General features: G+C 45.8%; 1 protein-coding gene across 6 annotated transcripts in view; it reads right to left on the reverse strand.

Annotated features, from left to right (window-relative positions):
* GLRA2 (glycine receptor alpha 2) overlaps nt 1–22,930 on the reverse strand; it is a 979,311-nt gene that overhangs the window by 157,963 nt on the left and 798,418 nt on the right. For all 6 annotated transcript variants that reach the window (XM_069637069.1, XM_069637070.1, XM_069637072.1 and 3 more), the window contains one exon: nt 10,696–10,845. In XM_069637069.1, the coding sequence (XP_069493170.1) occupies nt 10,696–10,845 (150 nt within the window). The remainder of the gene's footprint in view (nt 1–10,695; nt 10,846–22,930) is intronic.

The raw sequence follows: 22,930 nt of genomic DNA on the forward strand, positions 1-22,930 counted from the left end.
TCAACCCCCTCATCTCACATTCTGGGCCCTCCTTGGATCCTCTCAGGTTGGCCCTAAATCATGTTGTGCCAATTGTCTTCATGAATTCATTGCCTACATCTTGTTTTTCCCTTGCAACATTATGTGCCTCCCTGACCTCTGCAACTGTTTTCGCTCCCCCTTCTACTTCTCTGCTCGTTTCACTGTTTTATTCTCTGTTCTTTTCTCCTCTCCCTCCCCCTTCTCTCCCTCTCTTCCCCCTATTACTTTTTCTACGCACTTACTCTATCTGAATGATCCCTGGACCTTTTATGATAGTAACTTTGTTTGTCTCCTCCCTCCTTCCTTACTTGCCCCCTCCCCCAACCCCCCAGCACTATCTGAACTGTCGCCAGGCCTAGTACGATTGCAGCTTGTTTTGTTCCTCTCCCCCCTTCTCCTCTCCTCTCCCTAACCTTTTAGAATTCTCTGACTCTACCAGAAATGTCATCAGGTCTAGTACGGTAGGTTCCCATTCCCCCCCAATTTTTGTTTTAGCACTTGCACTATCTAAAATGTTGCTAGGCCGAGTATGAAAGTTATTTTCACATTCTTCTTGTTCATGGCCTGTAAGAATGACTTGTATTTTCCCTTGTTCCCTCCCTTGTCGTGAAGCGCTTTAAAACACGTATAAGCGCTATATAAATAAACCATCATATCATATTATATTATAACACAGCAACAATACAATTATTACCCAATGATAAAAAGGGACTGTCCAGTCAAGGTTGTATACAAATATCTACTTTATTATTATTCAACAGACAGTTCTAGCAGACTACAAAATACAACCCTCCCTGTAAAGGAATGCAAAGGACAGACAGTTTCAAGAAGGGATGCACTCTGGATACTGACAGGAGGGTAGTTGGTAAAGTAATTAATCTCAATAGTTCAAGGATACATGGTTTCAGCACAAAGGGAGCAAAGGGTCATAAGATTACAGTAGGGGCCTTCACATAAGGACCAGGGGGATAGAACCACAATGTGAAGTTCTTGGTGCTCAACAGGGGAAAGTCGGTTTCAGGGTGTTTTGCAGCTTCTACAACAGAGTTCAAGATGAGAGACAGCTGCGGGTATCAGGCAGCAGGCAGTTCGGCGAGTGAGGCTGGACAGGCGGCTGCAGGCTGGCCTACACGGTGGCTTGGGGTCAGGAATCATTGTCTCAGTGCTGGTTGGTGGGTCTGAAGCACTGGTCAAAATGTCTCAGATGGCATGAGCGACTACGGTGTGAAACAGTCAGCGGTGCAGCCGGTTGCAACATGAGGAGCTCAACTGCCTCAAAAAATGTCCTTAAGAGTGGATGCTGGTTGATGCTTGTTGGTGCACTCCTCCTAGCTTCTTCACTGGGCGTGTGTAAAGTAGACTGCCCAAAGCTGAGGAGAGTGTTGCAGGCAAAAGCCCTTTCCTTGGTTTGGTTCAGAGACTCTCTGGCCCTTCCCACCTAGGAAGCTTCCTTGCAGAGCCTAGCAGGGCACGCAGTGTGCTGGCTGGCTACTGATTCTGCAGCTGCTTGGAGGGTCCTCTGGATTTAATATGTCCTTCTGTTGCCTGGGAAATGTTTAGGGGAGGGATCTTGCTTCCCTCTTGGATTTCATGGCCTTCCTTCACTGGTGCAAGCTGTAAGGCAGACTGTACCTTCAGCCGGGGTACAAATGAGTCCTTGTTACTCCTTGCAAAGTCTTCAGATGATCTGCAAAGAGAGGCGCTCAGCCCTCTTTTAAAGCCAGATGGGCCCCAGGTATTGGTGCAAGCTAAGCCTACCTTAATGAACCAATCCAGGGTCCCCACCAACAATCTTCTGCTATGCGTGAGGTCATAACCAGAGTGCTTTGCAACAGGAAAGGTAAAGGGGTGAAAACATGTACTGCTAAATCCCATCCATCTTCCTATCTGTTGCGGATCAAAAGGTCTTTCCTGTTAATTGAGCTCTCTGTGGTTCCTGATCAAAACGCAGGTCTCCCTTGAAGTTGTGGTGAGAACAGACATTCTCTCTCCATCAAATCACATACTTCTATCCTCTGAAATCAGGTGCCTACTGTAAACAGTTGTCCGAGACATGACAGTACACTGCCATTGATACTAAGGGGCGGGATCTGACTTCTGGTTAACACAGATGCATATCAAAAAGGCGTTTGGTTTCCTGTCCCCTTTGTCAGCTGTGCAACCATGCCTCTCACAGGCCTGCTTCAATTAACTCTCATCAGTATGCAGTGCCACCAGCAGAACTGACAAGGCGCTGGACTGATACATAGAGACTTTGATATTTAATTAGTTTGGCCATTGCAGGAAGATGTATTTGCCCTGTTTGAGATGCCTTCATGTGCTCCTGGGTGTCACATTCCAACTAAATGTGACAGGGTCGACTGTGCCGGTTTGTCATGCGGGGAGAATAGGAAGATGTGTGCAGATTAGCCCCACACATTTTCCGAGGTTGATCTTCTATCAATCAATTTCTTAAAGAGTATCAAAAAAGCCCAGGTGAGTGCACACCCACTCACACCATTTGAGAAACTAGATGATTTTGATATGTGAACACCTTAGAAATGGAAACAGTGGGTGCAACCTATCTCCCAGAAAAAAAGAAGTGTGTGATGGTTTCTCCTGGCGAAATTAAAGTCTTAAGACATGGAGCAGTTGCAGCATTGCATCCCTGCCTGGTTCCAGACTGGTTGAACCATGATTTCGATTGCTCAATGATGAGTGCTGATCTCTGTCTTTCACGGGAACACAGTTCCTGTTATCTGCCCCAGTGACCGTAGGTTCAATAGGCAAGGGCTACACTATTTACCTCATATTTACCTCAGTTGACTAACCTTTGCCTGGTTGGCTATAACTAGTATTACCCCTGCTTGCACATAGTGGCTCCCCTTCAAAATCCGGTGGTGAGGTCCTATGGCCAGACCTTCTTCCTATGAAAGCATGCACATTGTATAGATGTGGCCATATGTGGTTTCCGGCCACTTGATTGATTGGAATTTTAAAAGTGATGACCACATCCAGCCAGTTTGCATGTACTTCTGCAAGTCATATTTAATGCATCCTCTGAGTCTTTCGCTTCCTGAAAGCCTGCGAAGTTTGATGCAGAGACCACCGCAGATCGTGCACCACCAAGAATGTTTGAATTGGTGCAAAACGGCAATTAGGGATTAGGAATTGTACCCTAGTGCAAGTTTCCCATAAATCTGAAAGGACTACTCCAGTTACATATTACAGTGCAATTGAGAAGAGGCTGACTTGAAAATAAGGGGATAGGTGCTGCTGAATAACCTGCCAAGATCATGCAAGTCCCACTGATAGCAAAACACCCACTGATGGGGAACTGGCTCTCAGGGCATAAAGCGCTCTGTTGCTCAATCAAGTAGCCTGTACAACACCTCAAATACTGCCCTATTATATGCCTGCCAGTATAAGTGAGGGAAGTGAGCTTACTCCTGGGAGATAGGACCGGCTGACAACTGATACGCCCCGCAGTGACAGACCCAGCGGTTGATGGCTGTAATCTAAAATTGTAATCTATTAATTGTATTGATAATTGATATTTGTAATAGTTTTATTACTGTATACAAATAAATAAATAAGTAATCTAAAATCCACATTAGGGACGGGCCCAGAAGGATACTAAAATGATGGTGCCATCACCTTCCTCTACATCACAAGTCTACACATATTACCCTTGCACCTCCATGTGTTACACAAAACGCTCTGGGTTGTCTCCCCATCTGTTTTTCATCATTGATAGCTCTCGATACTTCCTCAAGTACCACTGTGAGGGGATGGAATGTCTCTTTAAACGACATGATCCGCAACTCACATCAAAATCAATTGACTACTTTAAGGTGGCAAATTTTACAGCTCTTGCATCCAAAAGGACTCTGATGTTTAATCCATGCCTTCATTGACACCAAAGGACTGTGGACACAACAAAGCCTGATACCAATGTATCAGCAGACCATGTAAAGGCAGACCACAAAACTTACAAATCCTAAATAGCCAAAGGTCCTTCATCGGAGGGCCAACAGAAGTGAATGGACCATGATTGTGTGCAAATACCACATTGTCGATTACTTTTGGAAAATGTCAGCTTCTTTCCTTAACGTTTTTAGTTTTAGCCCTAGTTCTTCACAGGGAGAGAAGAGGCCTGCAAGGGACTGACCCCCACAGAAACACACAGTTGCAGTGTTAATAACGAAAAATAAATAACGAATGACATTTATAACAAAACGTAAATAGCGAAAAATACCGAATCTTTCAAAGAAAAAAAGAAAAAAATATGTGGGGGTGGGGTAAAGGGTTCAATCTTGTGGGGAGGGGTTTGAGGTGGTGTTTTAGCAAGGGGAACCAGAGGCTTGGGGGAGCACCCCCAAAAAAGACAAAAGAAATGTGTTATTTATTTCGTTATTTTTCTTTCGTTATAAATGTATTTGTTATTTAGTTAGTCGTTTATAAGACATGGAACCGACAACTGCATACTCCTCCATTGGTCCAATGATCGGTTTGCGAAACCGATCCATTTTGCGCACACCATTGAGCGGCTCCACCACGCAACAAAGGTTGTAAAATGGACTGATGTTCCGCTCGGTCCACGCCCATCGCCCAGTCACTTCTCAGCCTCTCCATTAGTTCAGCAACAAGGATAGATTAGGCACTATCCTATGAGCCCATCAATGGCTTTAACTAAGAAATCAGATCTAATTGTGGTCAAATGCAGAGCTGTGGCTGTACCTATAGACTGAATGTTTCGCTTTGCCCCTAGATATGTGGTGACCCCTCGGTTGTCCTTAACCCTACTGGTTAGATGCTGCTGGAAGTTTGGGTATCGAGACTTGAGGATATCAGGAAATAACACCACTTTTACCTATTCTTCATCGATGTGAGTGAATTAAACAAAGCTAATGTATGCATCAGCCTGAATTAATATTTATTGAATGGACAGGATTGTAAGGTAGTGTAACTGGCCCTTATATGGGGTAGCTTCTGACATTTTTGGGTGGCCTCTCGGAGGGTTAACGGGCAAAGAGGGAAAGGAGAGTTATGTGTGTTGATGGGTGCAGATTGGAAGAGCTCACTTTCTTTGTGCTACTTAAATTCTAGGTGTTTGGGCTTAGGTTGCTGTATTTTGCCAGACATGCCACTCCTGTTCATTACTTGAGATGATTTCTCCCCCACAGGAAGGGATGGATTAGGGATGTGTGCTACGGAGCAGGGGATCATGTGAGTGTTGTGTAGTTTGTATCTGGAGAATGTTTGGTCAAATATGTGCCTGTGCTGTGTGTGTGTATCTGGACTATGTCTGTCAGCAGTCAATTGAGAATTAAAGTTAGAGGGATGGGTAAGAAGTGAAGTGGTCAGGGTGCCGGACACACAGCGGTAGGGTACACAAATGCGGCGCATGGAGCAAATATGAGCTGTGTTATAGGCTTCAAAAGCATGAAAGGCTTAAAAAGTAGGGTAGTTGTAAGGCAAGGAAGGCATCAAAGTTATTGAAGGCCGCAGAGGCATAAAAAGGCATTAAAAAGGCCTTCGAATGCATGGAAATGTTGGGAAGGAAATTAACCTCTCCCAACCTCTTAGGTGCTTTAGGGTTAGGCGAATCTCATAGAAGTGCGTGCAATGTACCCGGGGTGAGGGGTGTGTGCTAAGACACCCTGTACAAACACCATATTCAAATGCATAGACTTAGTGCGCACAAATAAGAAAGCGCCATTTTTGCAATTATGGTAGGAACATTCGGTCCTGCATGGCTGCGCGGTAAACACAGGCCCAACAAAGAAGCCCGAACAGGCCCAAGCACTGATGGCAGAAAGACCTGCGCTGCTATCTCCCATAGAAACTTCTCTTTGTTCCATAACTGTTGCAAATACTTGTTATGCCAAGAAGGAATGCGCCCGGCAAGGCCGCGAGACAGCACCAGGCGCCTCACTGTGCACATTCATCACAGCCAGGCCAAAAGCAGACCTCTAACCCCCGCCTAGCCCACCAGGAGTTATGATACCCACAGCTGCCCTAGTACAAGACCCCCAAATTCCACAATAGTAGGTGACCCCAGACCACCAACCATAAACCCTATGGTGTTAAAAGATCTAAGAAGAACACAGCCCTATTTCATGATGACAAACTTTGTAATACGAGGTACAGGGTGGATTGAGTTATAGTACAAAGCAAGGGTGGAAACCTTGGGTGCGCATATTGCGATATGAAATGAGAGAAGAATGTGTGGGTCAACATGATTTCAAGCCTCCCTCTATGTCAGTCCTAGAGCTTCCCAGGTGCCTGTCATAATGATAGAATAGCATTGTCTTACAATAGTAAATAATGAGGAATGTTGCGTTCATTCCCTGGAGACGATGAGCCCAGCTGACCCCATGTGATGGCTGAAGTACGGACGGGGCTGGGACCAATAGCAGCCTGGTCTCCCCTATGGAGCAGGCCTGCCATCTGTAGGGTCTCACCAACAAAGCCATGTGAGATTTTACTGTATATATGACGTCATTAGTGATGATGTGTTCCTTTATAACCTTCAGCTTGTACTACTTTTCGGCAGAACGTTCTCAGTGCAGCAGAGTTATTTGCACGCCTACCTATTTTTGTGTGATTAAAAATGTGTTATCCTTGCAAGGATCTCTTGGCCTTTTTTCCCTAGCGGGTTGTATTTTTTCTGGCGTGAGCATTCAGGGGAGTGCCTTCAGAAGCTTAAAGGCTTGGAAGGCATAAAGGGCACCAAAGGCTTGGAGGATATAAAAGGCATGGCAAAATTGAAGGCATAGGCGGCCAAGGCCGCATAAAGGTAATCAGAGGCCTGCAAGGAATGGAACTCTTAGTAGGAGTGGCATGTTTTAGAGAAGCACAATTGGCCTACAGAGTAGACATCTACAGCATAAAAGGCATGAAGGCATAATCCCCAGTATTGATTCATGCCACGCCGCCACATTACAGAATGGTAAGGATTCTTCAAGTGCATTATTGCCCAGATGCATCCCTGGCTTGGTGGCTTTTGTTGGAGATAGCAAGGATTAGGTTGGTCTAGGCTTACAAGGTTTCAAAACAAGCCCAAACCACAGAAACTCAAATGAGCGACGCCTACACAGGCAAAGCAGTTTTGGTCTTGGAACATTGTGAACGGGAAGGGTGTGGGTTGATTTGATGATAGCACAAGTGCAACATTCTTGTCTTGGGAACAGTAAGCTGCCATGTAACATGGGTTTGATACGCCGGTCGGGCGGATTCTGCCCTTAACGACCCCAGGCCGATACACTGAGTGCTCAAGTGGGTAATAATATGTATGCCAACTATTTCAGTGCTTAGAAGCTGAATGAATCCTGCATGAAGTGCTACATAAATCACCACTTTTCTTGTGTTCCTGAGCCAGACAGGAACATGGAGGGAGATAGGGTGGGAAGGGGATACAGCTGAGGGAACAAAGGGTAGAGCAATAGGGATAGAGGCAGAAAAGGAGGTGAGAAGGGGATAGAGAGAGAATGGAGAATGGGGAACCTAGAGGGGAATTGGAGATCTAAGGTGTGGGGTGCGAGGGATGAGGGGGTTGATGGGTTTGAATGAAGGATCAGTTGGTGCAGTGAGCAAGGGGTGGGAGAGTGGAAGCAAGTGAGTCGTGGGCAGGAGGGTGGGTTTAGGAGAATGCAGGGTGGGCAGGTGGAGTGAGCAGGTGGGCATAAATTGAGTGAGTGGTGGGCAGGAGGTGAGTGGGGGCTGTGAGGAGTGGACCTGAAGTAATGGGTGGGTCAGGGGAGAACAGGTGGGTGCAAGTGAGTGATGAGTGAGTTGAAAGTGGGAAGTAACCTATGAAGGATGCGCTGGTCTCCAAAATTCAGCTACTGGTCACTTGCAGCAGTAAAAGCATAAAGAGGTACCTGTAATCCTCCCAAAAGTGTACAAGATAAAGGATGATTATATGCTGACAGACGGCGCTATGACCATGGACACTGGTCCATTAAAGTAGTCTTTCTGAATGACACGTTGTGGTAAAGGACGTATCCAGAAAACCAAAGGTAAGTTATACGATGCTTTATTGTCCGGGTCCTGTACTCCTTCAAGATGCACAAGGGATGGTAGGGGACACGGATGACGAGACATAAGAAGGGAAACACCGGGCTTGCCCCCACACCCATACACTACACCTTTCTCACACTCCAAGCCCAACGGCCACTGTAGAACACTCCAACCCACCACATTTCAACAACCCATGACCTCACAACACTCCAAGCTACATTACAACACACGTCTTCAAAAAAGTTTCAAGTGTGCATTGTAGATTTTTAATAGTAAGATCTAACACAGCCGACACGTGTTTCGACCTATGGTAGTCCTCAAGGCAACTTGTTCCATCAATTGGTTTCCCTGATAATAATGTCTGCCGAGTGCTCTTCCGTTAATAACAAGAGATTCACGACAGGTGTCTACGGTCACCACACCAAGTTCTGATCTATTATCGTTGTGTAAATCTATGATTCCCTCATTAGTCAATACTAAATTCCAATCCTGTGTTTTTTTATCTTTTGGTTCAATTTGAATCAGACTTCAAGCGTTTGAAGTGGCAGCCACGCTGGATAGAGCCCGCAAATGTAAATCTTTGAGATATTGGGACCTATTAAACATCCAAGAGAGGACTAGTCTAATACGCCAAAACCGATTTAAGAAGAAAGGTTGGGAACCAGTTTCTCTGATTTATATTGAACCAAAGGATAAAAAACACAGGATTGGAATTTTAGTATACGCAGTCAGTCAATCAATAACATGTTTATTTCAGCATGACTTGCCAAAACAGTTATTCGAATTACATAAACAATACAGTATCAAGTGAATAAATATAAATAAATATAAACTTTGCAAAGTAAAATACAGTGTAGAAATTAAGCACATACATATAATGATTGGAAACTATCGCACATATAGCCAAATATAAGCTCGAAGGCAATCTGAAGGTAATCAACTTGATCTAAATATGGTATATTAGGACCCCAGAAAGCTTCTCTTCTATATTATATTTACAGGCTTTCCGTATAAGACACTGTGGGCTTGCCCCTCTTCCTTCCATAGTTGCATTAAGTGCATCTGTTAGCCTTTAACTTCATTTAATCCTTTTTTAAATGTCTGTATTCTATACCAGACTCGTTTCAAAAGCTAGCTACGGCAAACGCAGTGAGTTCACTTGATATCGATTTACATATAATAAGGGCCTAGGGTTACCACACCTGTCTGCTTTACTAGTGGTACAAGGCAAGCATATCCGCAATCTTTCAAACTAGGACACATAAATGAGAAATGTTAGTCACTCTCTCCAAAATGAAAAGATGGGACAATTCGACCAACTTGAATCATAATTCATTAAGGGCAGAACACCTAGGCCCCCGATCTGTGCAGAAAATAGAATACTTGCGTGCGCAACTGCACGCAAATCTACCTTTGTTGATTCATGGAATCGAATGTGCTGTACTATTCCTGGACTTGCGTTGAGTTCGAGCTGGCTCAGCACGTCTTTGCGAGCCGTTGAGAGCCTTGCGCGACACTCCATGCAGAGCGTAGGCGTGGCTTGCACAGTGGGCTGGGAAAGGGGAGGAACATCAAAAATGGGGAAGAACATGCAACGTATTTATGGATTCAAATGTACAACCTCTTGGCCGGGAAATGGCCACGCAAGTCCTTCAGACGATCTGCCACTCGAAGACAGGCTTAAGATATGCAGCGCGGAGGTGGGGTTGCATTTTGGATTTCGGTGTGCGTGTACTCAACCGAAGTTCTGAATCAGCTTAGGGGTGCCCGTAAGCAGTGTAGCGGGTGCAGGAACGGCTTAAGGGGGTTTGCATGAAGATTTTCAGAGTTTAGACCAAGTTACGATTTTCCATACAAAGTTTGTCTGGGTGCCGGGAACAGTTAGATTCAGGTCTTCTTGCGGGGGACCCCATGAACTGTTTGAAGGTTGCGTGTTTTCGCACCCGGGGAGCACGCAAAGGTAGGTGATCTGTCCGTTTTTGCTTTGTGTGTGGGCATGTTATGGGCGTTCCAGCCACGACTTGCGAATACGATTACTTTGCGCAAACAATTCCATGAATATGCGGGGTGCGCATTTTTCTTCTGAGCACAGTCTCCTTCTCGGCATGCGGCCCTTGCAGGATATCTGCACACATTTCCATGAATAGGGCCCCTAATCTAATTTTCACATTAGAAACTTTTACATAAAAAGTCTCTATCTTTACAAGATACGATTCATGTTTAAAAATTACATATCTACTCATTAAGGAACCACCCCAAGTTATATAGTCTGTCGTCTAATCACATTGATGTTTAAGCAAAAAACGCTCTCTTAAACATACACTATTCGGAGGTCATTTTCATGGCGGTAAGTAAAAACCTAAGAGTGACATTTTCCTCCCTTTTCTGTATAGGCGCAGGGGGTGGAAGAGCACATCTGTCACCCCATCCGTCCCATACTTAATTACACATGCATCTGCGCTCACAGTGATTTTAAACCGCATTACGCGTCGGTCTATATGTATGCAGCCATCTCCATAGAATATACAGCACGGCTAAAATGACCCAATAGTGCTCTAAACTTCTCAGTGCAGTATCCATAGTAACATCATGAATTTGGACTTATAAGACCTAGAACATGGCCATAGGCTGTGCAAAAAAAAAGAAGACAATAGGGGAATGGAACTGTACCTTATTTTGCCTTTTTTGTCTCCTCCGCAGTCTCAGGAACTCTTTGTGTTGCCTGGAAACAAAGTTCACGGCGGCATATTCCAGCAAGGCAGCAAACACAAACAGAAGGCACACCGCCATCCAGATGTCAATAGCTTTCACGTAGGACACCTGAAATGACAAGCAAGCACAGGTGCAGGTGAGTAGAGCTGGCTGCCAGCTGTGCCCTGGTGAGATCAACACAGTCCATATCACAGGTGCGAGGTGCAGTTTAATGATCCCTTTCAAGTACATGGCAAGACAGCCCTCAGAGTGTACCTGCGCTGCGCCCAACCACACACCGTTCAGGCATGGGTGACTAGCAGGGTCTTTGCCACCCTCAAATAACTTTAAATGGCTGAAATGCACACACGCAAAATAGCATCTCCCAAATCTCCCAAATTTGGAATCCGGTCTCTCTGAGGGCCTCCCACCAACAGCGCTTTGGCACCATAATGGCAAAATGAATGAATGAATGTTCTGTTCAGATCAGAAGCGTTGCATTGAGTAAATGAAATAGAAAAACAAAATGTTGGAAAACATTGCGATCTGAATGTCACTTGGCCTAGTAAGATCGTTGTCTCTGTCCTCCCTCTCTTCCCCCTCCCTTGCCTCGTCGGGCCTTGGAACACTTGTGTTTAGGCGCGTTATAAATGTCATATCATATCATATATCATATCATGTCTTTATATATTTATATTCTTTTAAAATACAGAGTCAAGAGAGACAATGTTGTCCTTGATGGTTCTGGAGGAGCAAGGGGAAACCTGTTTGTAAGAAACCTTCATGGAGCGGACAACTCTGGTGACTTCTGCAAGGAAATCAGGAGACCAAGAAAGCAACATACGTTATGGACCCTCAGTTTAAGTGGTAACAGTAACACAGTTAAATGGTAGTCCAAGCACATCAACATCTTGCTATAGAGGCAAGTCAAAGTTTGGAAAGTGCTATTACCTTTTATTTATTTATTTGTTTGTGTGCATTTGTAAGGCACTTAAACAGTAGGTCAATTCTGTTTCAAAGCGCCCACAGGGCAACAGGGAGGGAACATGGGATTCAAAACAATACAGTGGAAGATAAAGACAAACCTACTATGCCTTGTGAGTATTCAGAAAGTGCAAGTGCAGTGAGAAGTGGCGGTGGGGGTAAGTGCTGGAATGTCCGTGCTCCTGGGTGTGCAGCAGATGAAGTGCTTAGTATGGTAAGTGCTATGCGGCCAGGAGCTGCCTTGGATAGATAGTGCAAGCAAACATGATGAAGGCCGGTGGGTGCCGAGGCAAGTGCTACATGGTATGCAGAGGCTGTAGCGATGGGTTGGGAGGCCAGGATCCCGAAGGATACATAAGGGCCCTGGTCACCAATCACATCGAGGAGGTGAAGAGGAAAGTCTTGAGGAGCGTCCAGAATTTGAGCAAGTCCTGCTCAAGATGAAGAGGAAGAGGTGGACGTTGCATAAAAGAGAGCCAGCTGAAGAAAGTGATAGGCCTGCAACTCTCTGATTAGTTAAACGATTTACGCACAGAGAGTTAGTGCCAGAGGACTGTAGAGGTCTAGAGGGAGAGTATTTAGTAAGAGAAAGTTGCAGATAGTGTGGTCCCAGGCCACACACAGCCTTGTGGATGATGCAGAGGGATTTGAATTCAATTTGTGCCACAACCAGGGGCCAGTGAAGAGTTTTTAGGGCTGGAGAGATGCAGTCCCTGGGCTTAAGGCCAAGGATAAGTCTTGCTGCCCTATTCTGGATTAGCTGGAGGGGTCCTAAAGTGGAAGAAGGTAGATTCAGCAGGAGGCTATTGCAATAGTCAAGCGTAGAGAGAACCAGGGCCCGGGTAACATTGAGCTTCTGGGGGATAAGTGAGTAAAGGAAGAATTCCTTTGAGAAGGAAGAGCTAAAAGTGGGACTTCTTGGCAATGTCCTGAGTGTGAGGGAGGAAGGAGAGAGAGGAGTTGAAGAGGACTCCCCCAGATGAGAGAGCTGGGGGAGAGCCCAAAGAGGATGGCCAGAGTAAGGGGAAAAAAGAGGGAGCAGGGGTCCCAATGGGAATGATCTCAGTCTTGCTGCCATTGAGGCAGAGATCGTTGGAAGTACAGCAGGACTGGATGGCAGATAGGCAGTCAGGGATGATGGAAGATGCAAGAGGGTCAGCAGGAAGTTTGAAAAAGAGTTGTCTGTCATCTGCATAGCATTGGAAGCTGGCAGAGAAGGAGGGAATGAGGAGTGCCAGCTGAGCAAGCTAAGTGTTGAAGAGGCAAGGGGAGACGCATGTGCCTTGGGGCACACCACAGGTGGAGACGTAAATGGGTGAGGAGAAGGTGCCCAAAATGACTTGGGACAAACGGTCAGTTAGGAAGGAGGTCAGTTAGTTCAGTGCCCGCTTTTTGATACCCACGGTATCATAGAGCTATTTTGTGAGGATAGAATGGTTGACCGTATCAAAGGCAGAGGAGAGATCAAGTAGGATGAGAACATCTGGAGTTAGAGACAAGAGATGCGAGCAGTTCTTCACAGGGTTCAGAAGAGCAGTTTCTGTGCCTCTGGATACTCGGAATCCAGATTGATAGTCGTGGAGACCACCAACAAGTTCAGTGTGTGAGATAAGTTGTGGAAACCCCAGCTTCTCCAGCAGTTTCCCAAGGAAGGGGGTAATAGAAATAGAACAGTAGTTGGCTGGACAGGTAGGGTCTGCTGAAGGTTTTTTCAGGAGGGGGCGCACAAGGGAGGGCTTGAGGAGGGTTGGGTAAGATCCTGTGGCAAAAGAGTGGTTGCAGAGATCAGCAAGTACAGTGGCAAGAGAGCCAATGTTGTCCTTGATGGTTCTCAAGGAGCAAGGGGAGACCTGTTTGGAAGAAACCTTCATGGAACGGACAACTCTGTTGACTTCTTCAGGTGTGACAGGGGAGAAGGAGGAGAGAGAGGAAGGAGGAGGGCAAGAAGCCATAGGAGGCAATAGGCTGAGGGAAGGGTTGGGCAGGAGGGTAGAAAGTATGCTCGGGATGTCTAGAGTTTTAGTGGTGAAGTGTGTGGCCTGTGATTTGAGGGGAGGAGGAGACTGTGGAAGGGTTGGCAAGATCCCTGAAGCTTTTAAAGAGCCCAGCCATGTTGTTGGATGCACCTGATACCCGTGCCTGGATGTGGGCCCTTTTCTTGGCACAGATGGAGAGTCTGCATTGCCTTTGGAGCAGGCGGAAGGCCAGTTTGTCAGAGGGTGAGCCTGAGGTTTGGAGGTGGGTTTCAGGCAGATCCTCATTGCTGGGGCAAGAACGACAAGGGTGTTGATAATGGCCAAATAGAGGTGGCTGAGAGCAGAGTCGGAGGTAGAGTCTGGGGCGAAGGGGTTGGGGTGAAGGTGGATGCGAAGGCAGTAGCTGACACTTGTTTCATCGGATGGATGTTCATGAATGAGGTTCGTAGGGCTTTTGGAGGTGCGGTCAAAGGTCAGAGGGGATCCAAGTGTGAGGAGAGGAGAGAATGATCAGAGAAAGAGAATGGAGTGACCAGAAGGGGGTGGGGAGAGAGGTCAGAATGGATGAGGGTGTCGAGAATGGAGAGGGATAGTGAAGTACAGAGGTCAAGGAAGAGAGTGGATGCTGTGACAGGGGAGTCCAATTGGATATTGAAATCACCCATGAGGAGGAGATTGGAGGTGGTTGAGAGTAGGGAGGAACAGAAATCAGCCCATTCAGAGAGGAACAGGGTGGTAGCGCCGGGAGGCCTGTAGATGGTAGCAATGGCCAGAGAGGAGGAGGGAGAGATGACCAGCTTGCAAACCAGTAGAGCTGGGTTGGTATGATGGAAGAAGGAAGAAGAAATCCACTCAGGGAAGATTAAGGCAACCCCTCCGCCAGCACAGTGAGGTTATGGCTTGGAGATGATCTTGAAGCCATCTGGGGGAAGGGAGTCAAAAGCAATGACTCAGCTGGCATTGAGCCATGTCACGGAAAGAGCGAGAATGTCAAGGTCAGTGTTTTCAAGAAGGAGGCAGATGTCGGCAGAGTGTTTGTTGGCTGAGTGGTGTTAAGAGTAGCCAGGTGAAGGAGGACTCTGCCTTTTAAGGTTTTCTGAGGTGGAGTACAGGGATGTGGTACACCAGTCAGAGGGGGAGGGACAGAGAGAGAGAGAGGTAGGGGGAGGGGCAGGAGAAGGAAGGAGGTTAATGAGGGATGGTAGGCACTAGTCAAAGAGGAGGAGGTTGGGTTGAGGACCCTGAACCAAGGTAGTGCCTGTGCGGTAGACATTAATCATGCAGCGTGATGATGAGAACTCGGCCAAGAGGACTTCCCACTTGGTGCCACCATTAATGGGAGAGGATGTGAAAGGGAGGAGAGTGGAGTTGAGATGAAGAGTCAATAGATCTGGATAACGGATAGAGAAAAGGATGTTGGTGAAGACCTCTCTGGAGGTTGCACTGGCATAGGTGTTTGCAATGGGTAGGCCAGAGTTGGCTCACAGTATGCCTTTTTTGTGCTTTTTTCTTCCGGACTTTGTAAGACAGGGAGGGTAGGTGGTAGTGTAGCAGTTGGAAGACATAGGAGAGATGGTGAGTGCCATTAAAGTGGCAGAGTATAGTTGTATAGTTAATGGAAAGAGGAGAGGCTGCACTGCAAGTTCTGGCCCAGCTAACAAGGCAAACAAGGCAGTCTAGTGGTTACAGGAAGGGCACACAATGCAATGCAGTCTGGGGTGCAGGATGTTAAAAAGCACAACACCTAAGTTTGAAAATCAAAATCAAAAGTAGGGTGCAAAATGCAGTGATGAAGAGGAGGATTAGATCAAGGCTGAAAGTTTGAGTGAGGAGAGGTTTTGGTTCCGGCTTTGTTAGTGGAGGAGGCAGTGGGAGTGTTCAGCCATCACTCACGTGTCAATGTGGGGGAGCTTGGAGGTTCAAGGGCACAGGTTGTCTGTGCACTGGTTATAGTTGGGGGCTCCTCATGATTCATGGGACCAAGAACTGGGTGGCCATCAAGGCCCAGACAGGCACAGACAGGGCCTTAGTTGTGGGTCTTGGGGGTGGGGGTGGCTTCCTCTCCAGCCAGCTTCAATGATTGGGCCTTTCAGTATAACGCTGTCCAATCACGTTGTCGGCTGGTGGGGGAAAGGCAGGCACAATGGGATCAAATCAGGCAGGGGGCATGCTGGAGGGTATGCTCAAACCCAAAAAGCCCAAATGGGCTGACTGGCGTAAAGATGCAGGGTAGTCGTTATGGAAGTTTGAAGGATGTGAAGAGTGTTCTTTCTTCGGTAGCTGTGGTCGTAAATCTTATTTTTTCTTTTTGTATCCTGCACTTCATACTTCTTGCTAAACACGATGACACACCAATAAAGTATTCATCTCTGCAGTGAATTTATTTTTTATTTATTTTTTACATTTGTAAAACACACTACAGCCCCAAGGCATTGAGGCGCTGTTTACATGAAAGTGTACGTAGGCATGAGTACATTAGGACATGCGGTTACTTGGTTACATCATATGTGCTAGGTTACAGAGTACAGATGGGCATACAGGGCCTGACATTTCAGACAAACAGGCTGGTTTTGATGGCCTTGCGGAAGGCCAGGTGAGAGTCGATTACCCTAATGTGTGAAGGTAGTGCGTTCCAGTAGGTGGCAGCGATGGCTGGGAAGCTGGTGCCCCCTGCACGCACTCTGCAGGTTTTGGGCTTGGTGATCATGTTGGTGTAGGCTAGCCTAGATGGCTTAGTGGAAGTGGGGAAGGCGATGCGCTGGGCGAGGTAGGGGGGTGCCAGATCATGGAGGTATTTATAAGTGATGGAGAGGATTTTAAAGATGATTCTCTGTTTGACAGGAAGACAGTGAACCTGTCTCCTTAGGTCCGATATGTGGTCCTTTTTTGGGAATCCAGTGGCAGCCCTAAGGGCATTGTTCTGGACAAGTTGGAGTTTGGCAATGTTTTTGCTGGAGGTGCCTCCGAGGAGAGCGTTACAGTAGTCCAGTCTTGAGCCGATAGTGGCTCTAGCGATAGTAAGGCAGTTCTGTGTCGTTAGGAAGGGTCTTACTGCGTTAAGCAGTTTTGAGTAGTATGCTGAAGAGGAAGCAATGGCGTTAACCTGTCTATTCATGGTGAGATTAGAGTCTAGGTAGACACCCAGACCCAGGCCCAGAAGGTGGTGATCCTCGAGGAATTTCTGGACTTGCAGGTAGGCTGCTTTGTCCAGCATTTTAAGCAGCAAGGGGACGATGGTAATGGGCCTGTAGTTCCCTGAATGATGCCTTAATTACTGCGCCATCGTTTGTGCTGCATTTTCCATTTTGAAATTCAGCTTTTGAGGTGTAAATGAGCAGGAGACAGCGCAGGAGGTCCCAGGAACACATCCACTGCTAAGAGCCTTGCAGAGTGACTTACAAACGCAAGCAATGGGCTTCAGCAGCAGAGTAACAGCACTGTATAGGGTTTTTCAATAAGTAGGTCATGATTGTGTTGCCTTGTAACTTATTGACCACCTGGGCCTCTTGTTGAGGTTGCCCAGGATGGTAGGTGACTTATTGGTCTCCCATTTTACCGTCTTGTTCCTTTACACTTCACTTTTAACTCTGCTATTCGCACACTCTGCTTGCTCTCCCTGATCTTCGATCTCCTCTTCTCCCTACTCTTTCATGGCTTACCTTTGACAATCAGAAACTGTTTCATTTTCTCACCATTGTCTATAAATCCACTTGGGGTCCTACTTTATTTTTTATTTTATTTATTTTTATTTAAAAAGCACGCAAACAGCCCGAGGGCATCGAGACGCTGTTACAAGAGGACAACTTAGTTACAAGGAATGTGCATATAATTTACATGCAAAACATTACTTAAAATAAGGCAGTGACACATGGTGCTTTACATGGCATATTATGTACGAAAGCTAAACAGCCCCCTCACCTTTCTTCTTTCCTTCCGGGGCTCTGCACTCTGCTAATCAGTTCCTTCTCTCTTTTCCTAAGTCTACCTGTGCACAATCTTGCTTTCGCTCTTTTCTCAGTTGGCTCCTAAACCTGGAATTCCCTCCCCCTCGATATCAGATGTTCCCCCTCGTTACACCTTTTTTGCACTTGACTGAACATGTTTCTACTTAGCTCCCATCTTAGCTCAGACACTGGCGCTCTTTTCTAATTTCCCCATCAGTTATTGTTTGCTGTTCAAACTTGATGTTGTACTGTCTGTTGGTTCTTTTTGTTTAAGCGCTTTGGCGTAAGCGCTCTGTAAGCCAATCAAATACAATACAATACAAGAATACAATTGAATTAAAATCAGAATCATTTTAAATCTGATCAGACTAACCAATGTTGTCACCAAATGATCTTTGTAAATATGCAGACAGGCAAACATTACAAAAGCTGAGAGCCACTGCCTCTGGTACATCACATTCTTACCTTTCCTACACGGCCACGTCGCACCACCGACATGGCAGAACCATAAACATTGTGAATGAGACATGGAAGGAGTGAGTGGGTATGCCCAGACGTGGGTCCCTTACCTGCTGCACCACAGGGAACCAAACTGCACCTCACTGAGGAGGCCAAACAAGGCCGAAACATGCCTGGGGTTGTTTGTGTTTCCGTGCAGAGGGGACTTGGCCTAGCAGTTTCCGATTGGGCTGCTACCATTGGTGGTAGTACCTGACTGATTTGCTTATGGCTGGACCCCTTTTGAAATGGCACAGAGGGGCTAAAAAACGGTGGTGTGGAATGTTACCCAAAGCAATGCCAGTGGTTAAGATTCATTCAGAACCTTCCACCCATCACTTTTGTGGTTACAGTTTGTCTCACTATGTGAGAGAAGGTATGCCTTTTGCCCTAATTCTAAGCTTCCTTGTTTGGCAATGACAAATTCCAAGCTTACATTTTTGGGCATGACAGCGCTATAGACATCGCATCTCTGAGTAGGCGTGTACTACTCACGCGGAAACCTTCCCATGTCCCTGGTCCGCCCTAATTATAGATTAGGTTGTGTGAGTTCTGTTTCTAGAGCACACATGCAACAAAATATGATTTCTTGGCAGTAACAAGCAGTATCTCACCGGGCACCAGAAATAAATTAGTGAGATACATGGCAGTGGAAAGCAACGACATCTCAAGAAGACACCTACAAAAAGATGGTTATTGGTGGACCACAAGAGCAATGCAAAGAACACATGCAGTTGCGTCCTTGAAGGAACACATGTGCCCCCGCTTCCCTCTGGAGGTAAAGCCTTGGTGCTTCCAAGAGAATGTTATGGGTATAGGAAGGAGCATGATCAGTGCCTTCACATTATGCGATCTTACTTCAGTTATAAGTAACATGTTTGAGTATTGTATGGGCTTCCATTATATGATAGGTTATTTCTAAGACGCTTAATACTCAGAGATTTCTAAGCACGGACCCGCGGTTCGAACCTGTGTTGCTCCGTGTCGTATTGCTTCCAAGGCGAGCACGTTGCCACTGAGCTATCCTCCCGTGACGGGCTGAGTTAGCATCAGGGTTTCCAGCCTCCACTGCCAAGTGAGAATGTTCGAAATATTTAATCAGCCAGCAGAGTCCAAAAGCTACACAATAATACCCATGTTTTGATCGGCCCCTCAGGATGTTATTTTAGATTTGCCAACACAAATTCATGCCTGCAAATGTAAAATACAATGAAAGAGGGCAAGAAGCAAAACTATTGGCTACGCCAATGCTTGTTTAAATGAGTTGCAGGTTGTGGATAAGTTCAGAATCTTATGGATGCACATTCTTCATCACGTGTTATTAAAAGTAAGATTAATTTAATTACTCCTTTACATATTGTTACACCTGTCTCAACCACCTCATCCTCCCTTATTGTTGAGTGCACCTTCAATTAACAACACAGCATTTGCTTCTCTTTAAGTGTGAATCCAGGTAGCCAATTTGGATATGAACCTGCGTCAGGCTATCTGAACAACTCAACAGGGCCACCAAAATACCCCACTTATTCACTTACAGCTGATTTTCAGGGCAGAGCGCCTGCTGGGTTTTAGACCTTCAGGCATGGATTGCAATCAACTTCCCACTGTTTGCTGCTGTCGGAGATTAAACTTGAAAAGCTAAAATGGCTGCCTTGATTGTGCAGCTGGCTCCTAGAGGAGAGGGAAATAGGTCTGCGCCGCAGTGATCAATTTGATGCAATAAAAGAGTCCTAGATCTGTGTTCAGTGCTCCGTGACCACCGACCTTTCTCTCATGTTGTTACGCAGATTTTGCAAATGGGCCGGCCTACTGTGCGGCCATTTTCTTTCCGTGAACGCCCACCCTCTCCTGGGGTTTTTCAGCACCACATAATTTAAAAGCATCCATCATCCCTTAAAAGTTCAACTTCGCATTTAGCGCAGACGGACTGTACCACTGGCAATCCGCCGCTAACCTTTTGGGATGCACGAGGATTGATGGAGCCGCTAAAGGTCAAATGAAACGTGTGCATTTGGTAAATGGGGCATTTTAATGAACCATCTCATTAGTTTCGAGGAGATTTGTTAAAGTGAGCAAGATACCGTGCGGCTGAATACACAAAGTTTGGTTCCCTTCTCGAATTGTCTGGTTTATATTTTCTACGTAAAATGCCTGCGTTTAGAAGTAACGAAACATGTCCTCTTCTTTGTACCTTCAGCAAAGGAAATCCTACCAGCTGTATAATTATGTAGCACCATGCATGGTGGCAAACTAAATTGCCTGCTTCTTTATAGGAAGGCAAGGATCTTGCTTCTCCCCATCCGTGCAGTGGAGATTGGCTAATTTTCTCATTTTCTCAGAAATGCCAATGGCAGGGTAAGGGGACCACCAACGAAAGCACTTACGCACTGTTGGCGGCCATAGTAGAGAGTGTTAATGGTAATGGTAAAGGATATTTATGCTGTGCACTATCATCACCGGAGTGGTCCACTGGCGCTCTGCCGGATCTGAAAAAAAAGGGGGTAGGTTGGGGTACGTTAGTGGGATAAAGTGTGGAGAAAGAGCAAGGGAGTTGTGATGTGCTGTTGGCAGCCTCGGTTCAGTTAACACCGTTCGCTGAGCTTTTATGTGCGGTATCCGGTCGGTATCCGTCGTGTGCTGTTGTGAAAGGCCTATGTGTGGTTTGTTTGTTGTTGCAGTGTAGTGAAGTACGTGCGGGGTGCAGTGGGTTTAGAGTTATGGTTGTGTTTAGTTAGGGTTTGGTGTATGCAGAGGTGTGAGGTTTTAGTAGAGTTGGTTATTAGTGTTGTTGTCTGAAGAGGCGCACACTCATTGTGTGTGTCTTTCAAGGTTTAGATTAAAGTCTTCCTTGCAGTGATGAGTGCAAAAGTAAAGAGCCAAAAAAAGGCAAAATCGCTTTTGCTCTTTTCTGTTAACTCTCCGTTTTGTAAAAGATGTGACTGCCCCTTCAAATTACACTTTGCAGATAGCGTTTAGAATGGATTCCTATAGAATCTGCTGGCTTTCAGCAGGTGTGAAATGCAGGAGGATTCCATAGGTATCCATTTCGCGCAGGCGTAAAATGAAGAGGTCTTTCAGGCGCAGTGGAAAGGGCCAAGAGTAAACATATTTGTCGTTCCATCGCCCACTTCACCAGCAAAATATTTACAAAACGCTGCGGGCAGCACAATAGTTGTAAATCTCGGGAGGATAGCCCAGGGGCAATGTGCTCCCCTTGGAAGCAAGACGACACGGAGCACCACAGGTTCGAGCCCCGCGTCCGCGCTTAGAAACTTCTGGGTATTAAGCGCGTTATAAATAACCAATCATATCATAACTCCCGGCGTGATGCCTTTCACCCCACATGTTTACAGCTATATTACCACTACGTGGCTTTGAAAATAACATCCATGTGCATTTTAGAGCCTATTTAAATGCTGCCATCAGCATTCACCTCAGTATTCAGAGTCGTAAGGCACTGGGGGATGGCGGGGCGAGGAAGGAGCAAATGGCCTATGGAACTATGGAACTAGCACATAGAACCAGCGGTAGAAGTGTACAGAAAAAAGTAGTGGAACTGTGGTAGGGGAGGGTAGGCGGAAGCATAGTGCAACATGTGACAAGGTGTTACACCCGGGGTATTGTAATAGTGTAAGTGACTAGTAACTAAGGCTCTTATCACAACATTACACTTGCACAGGGACATAAATGGACAAAGCCTCTCTATAGAATGGTGAATATGGTCATAAAAATCAGTGGAATGGTACACAGCAACAAATAAAATTAGTGGAACACCATTCCCGCTCACTTCGATCACTGCATAGAACTAGTGCAACGCTATCAAACGGCTTCTTTGCCACAGTAATAGAGTGGTTTATGAGTGAAGGGCCTGCTGCTTGTAAGTGGTGCAGTGAAATGTTGGTACGTGGTCTACTGCCCAGCTCATGCGTAAGATCCATTTGTTCCAACATTTCCAAGGAACAGAATACGAACCCGAGAAATCTGACTCAGGGTTACAGAACAAATCGGTGTTCTGTGTACCCACTGCACTGCAGAGTGCGGAGGCAAAAGTCTATGAGAACTGTGTCCTACACGATTGGGGTGAATTAGAATTTAACTCAGCAAATCGGAATACCTACAACAACACCAGTAAAAAAGAAGAAGAGGCAATGAAAAATCTCCTAAATAATGAACTGATAGTCATTCGCAAAGCAGACAAAGGGGGAGCAATTGTCGTACAGAATCGCAATGACTACATAATTGAGTGTAATAGACAACTTTTGGATCTCAGTTGCTATGAACCGCTCAACCAAGATCCTATGCCCGCACTACAAAGTCTGATTAACAACAAAGTGGATAAAGCGGAACAAAGAGGATGGATCACCAAAAAAAAGGCAGATTTTCTCAAAAAGGATAAACCACGCTTACCTCAATTCTATACACTCCCCAAAATTCATAAATCCATGACAAAACCGCCAGGGCGCCCAATTGTTTCTGGGATCAACTCAATATTAGAACCTCTGTCGAAATTTGCAGATACCTTTCTCCAACCGATGGTTCGCAAAATGGCATCTTATGTTCAAGACAACACACAAATAATAAAAGAAATGGAAGGATTACCTTTTGACCTGAATACCGACATCCTACTAGGGCTAGATGTGGTAGCACTTTACACTAGCATTCCACAGAGGATAACCATCGAAATGCTGGAAGAAAAACTTCTTTCTAATCATGAAGTTGGCTGCACACCTATTTCTTTCATCTTATGGTGTGCGGAAATGAGCTTAGTGGAAAATGACTTCCATTTTAATTGGGAATTTTTTCAGCAAATAC

This window comes from Ambystoma mexicanum, chromosome 7p (genome assembly GCF_040938575.1).
Source record: "Ambystoma mexicanum isolate Mex_15411 chromosome 7p, UKY_AmexF1_1, whole genome shotgun sequence".
Taxonomy (NCBI): domain Eukaryota; kingdom Metazoa; phylum Chordata; class Amphibia; order Caudata; family Ambystomatidae; genus Ambystoma; species Ambystoma mexicanum.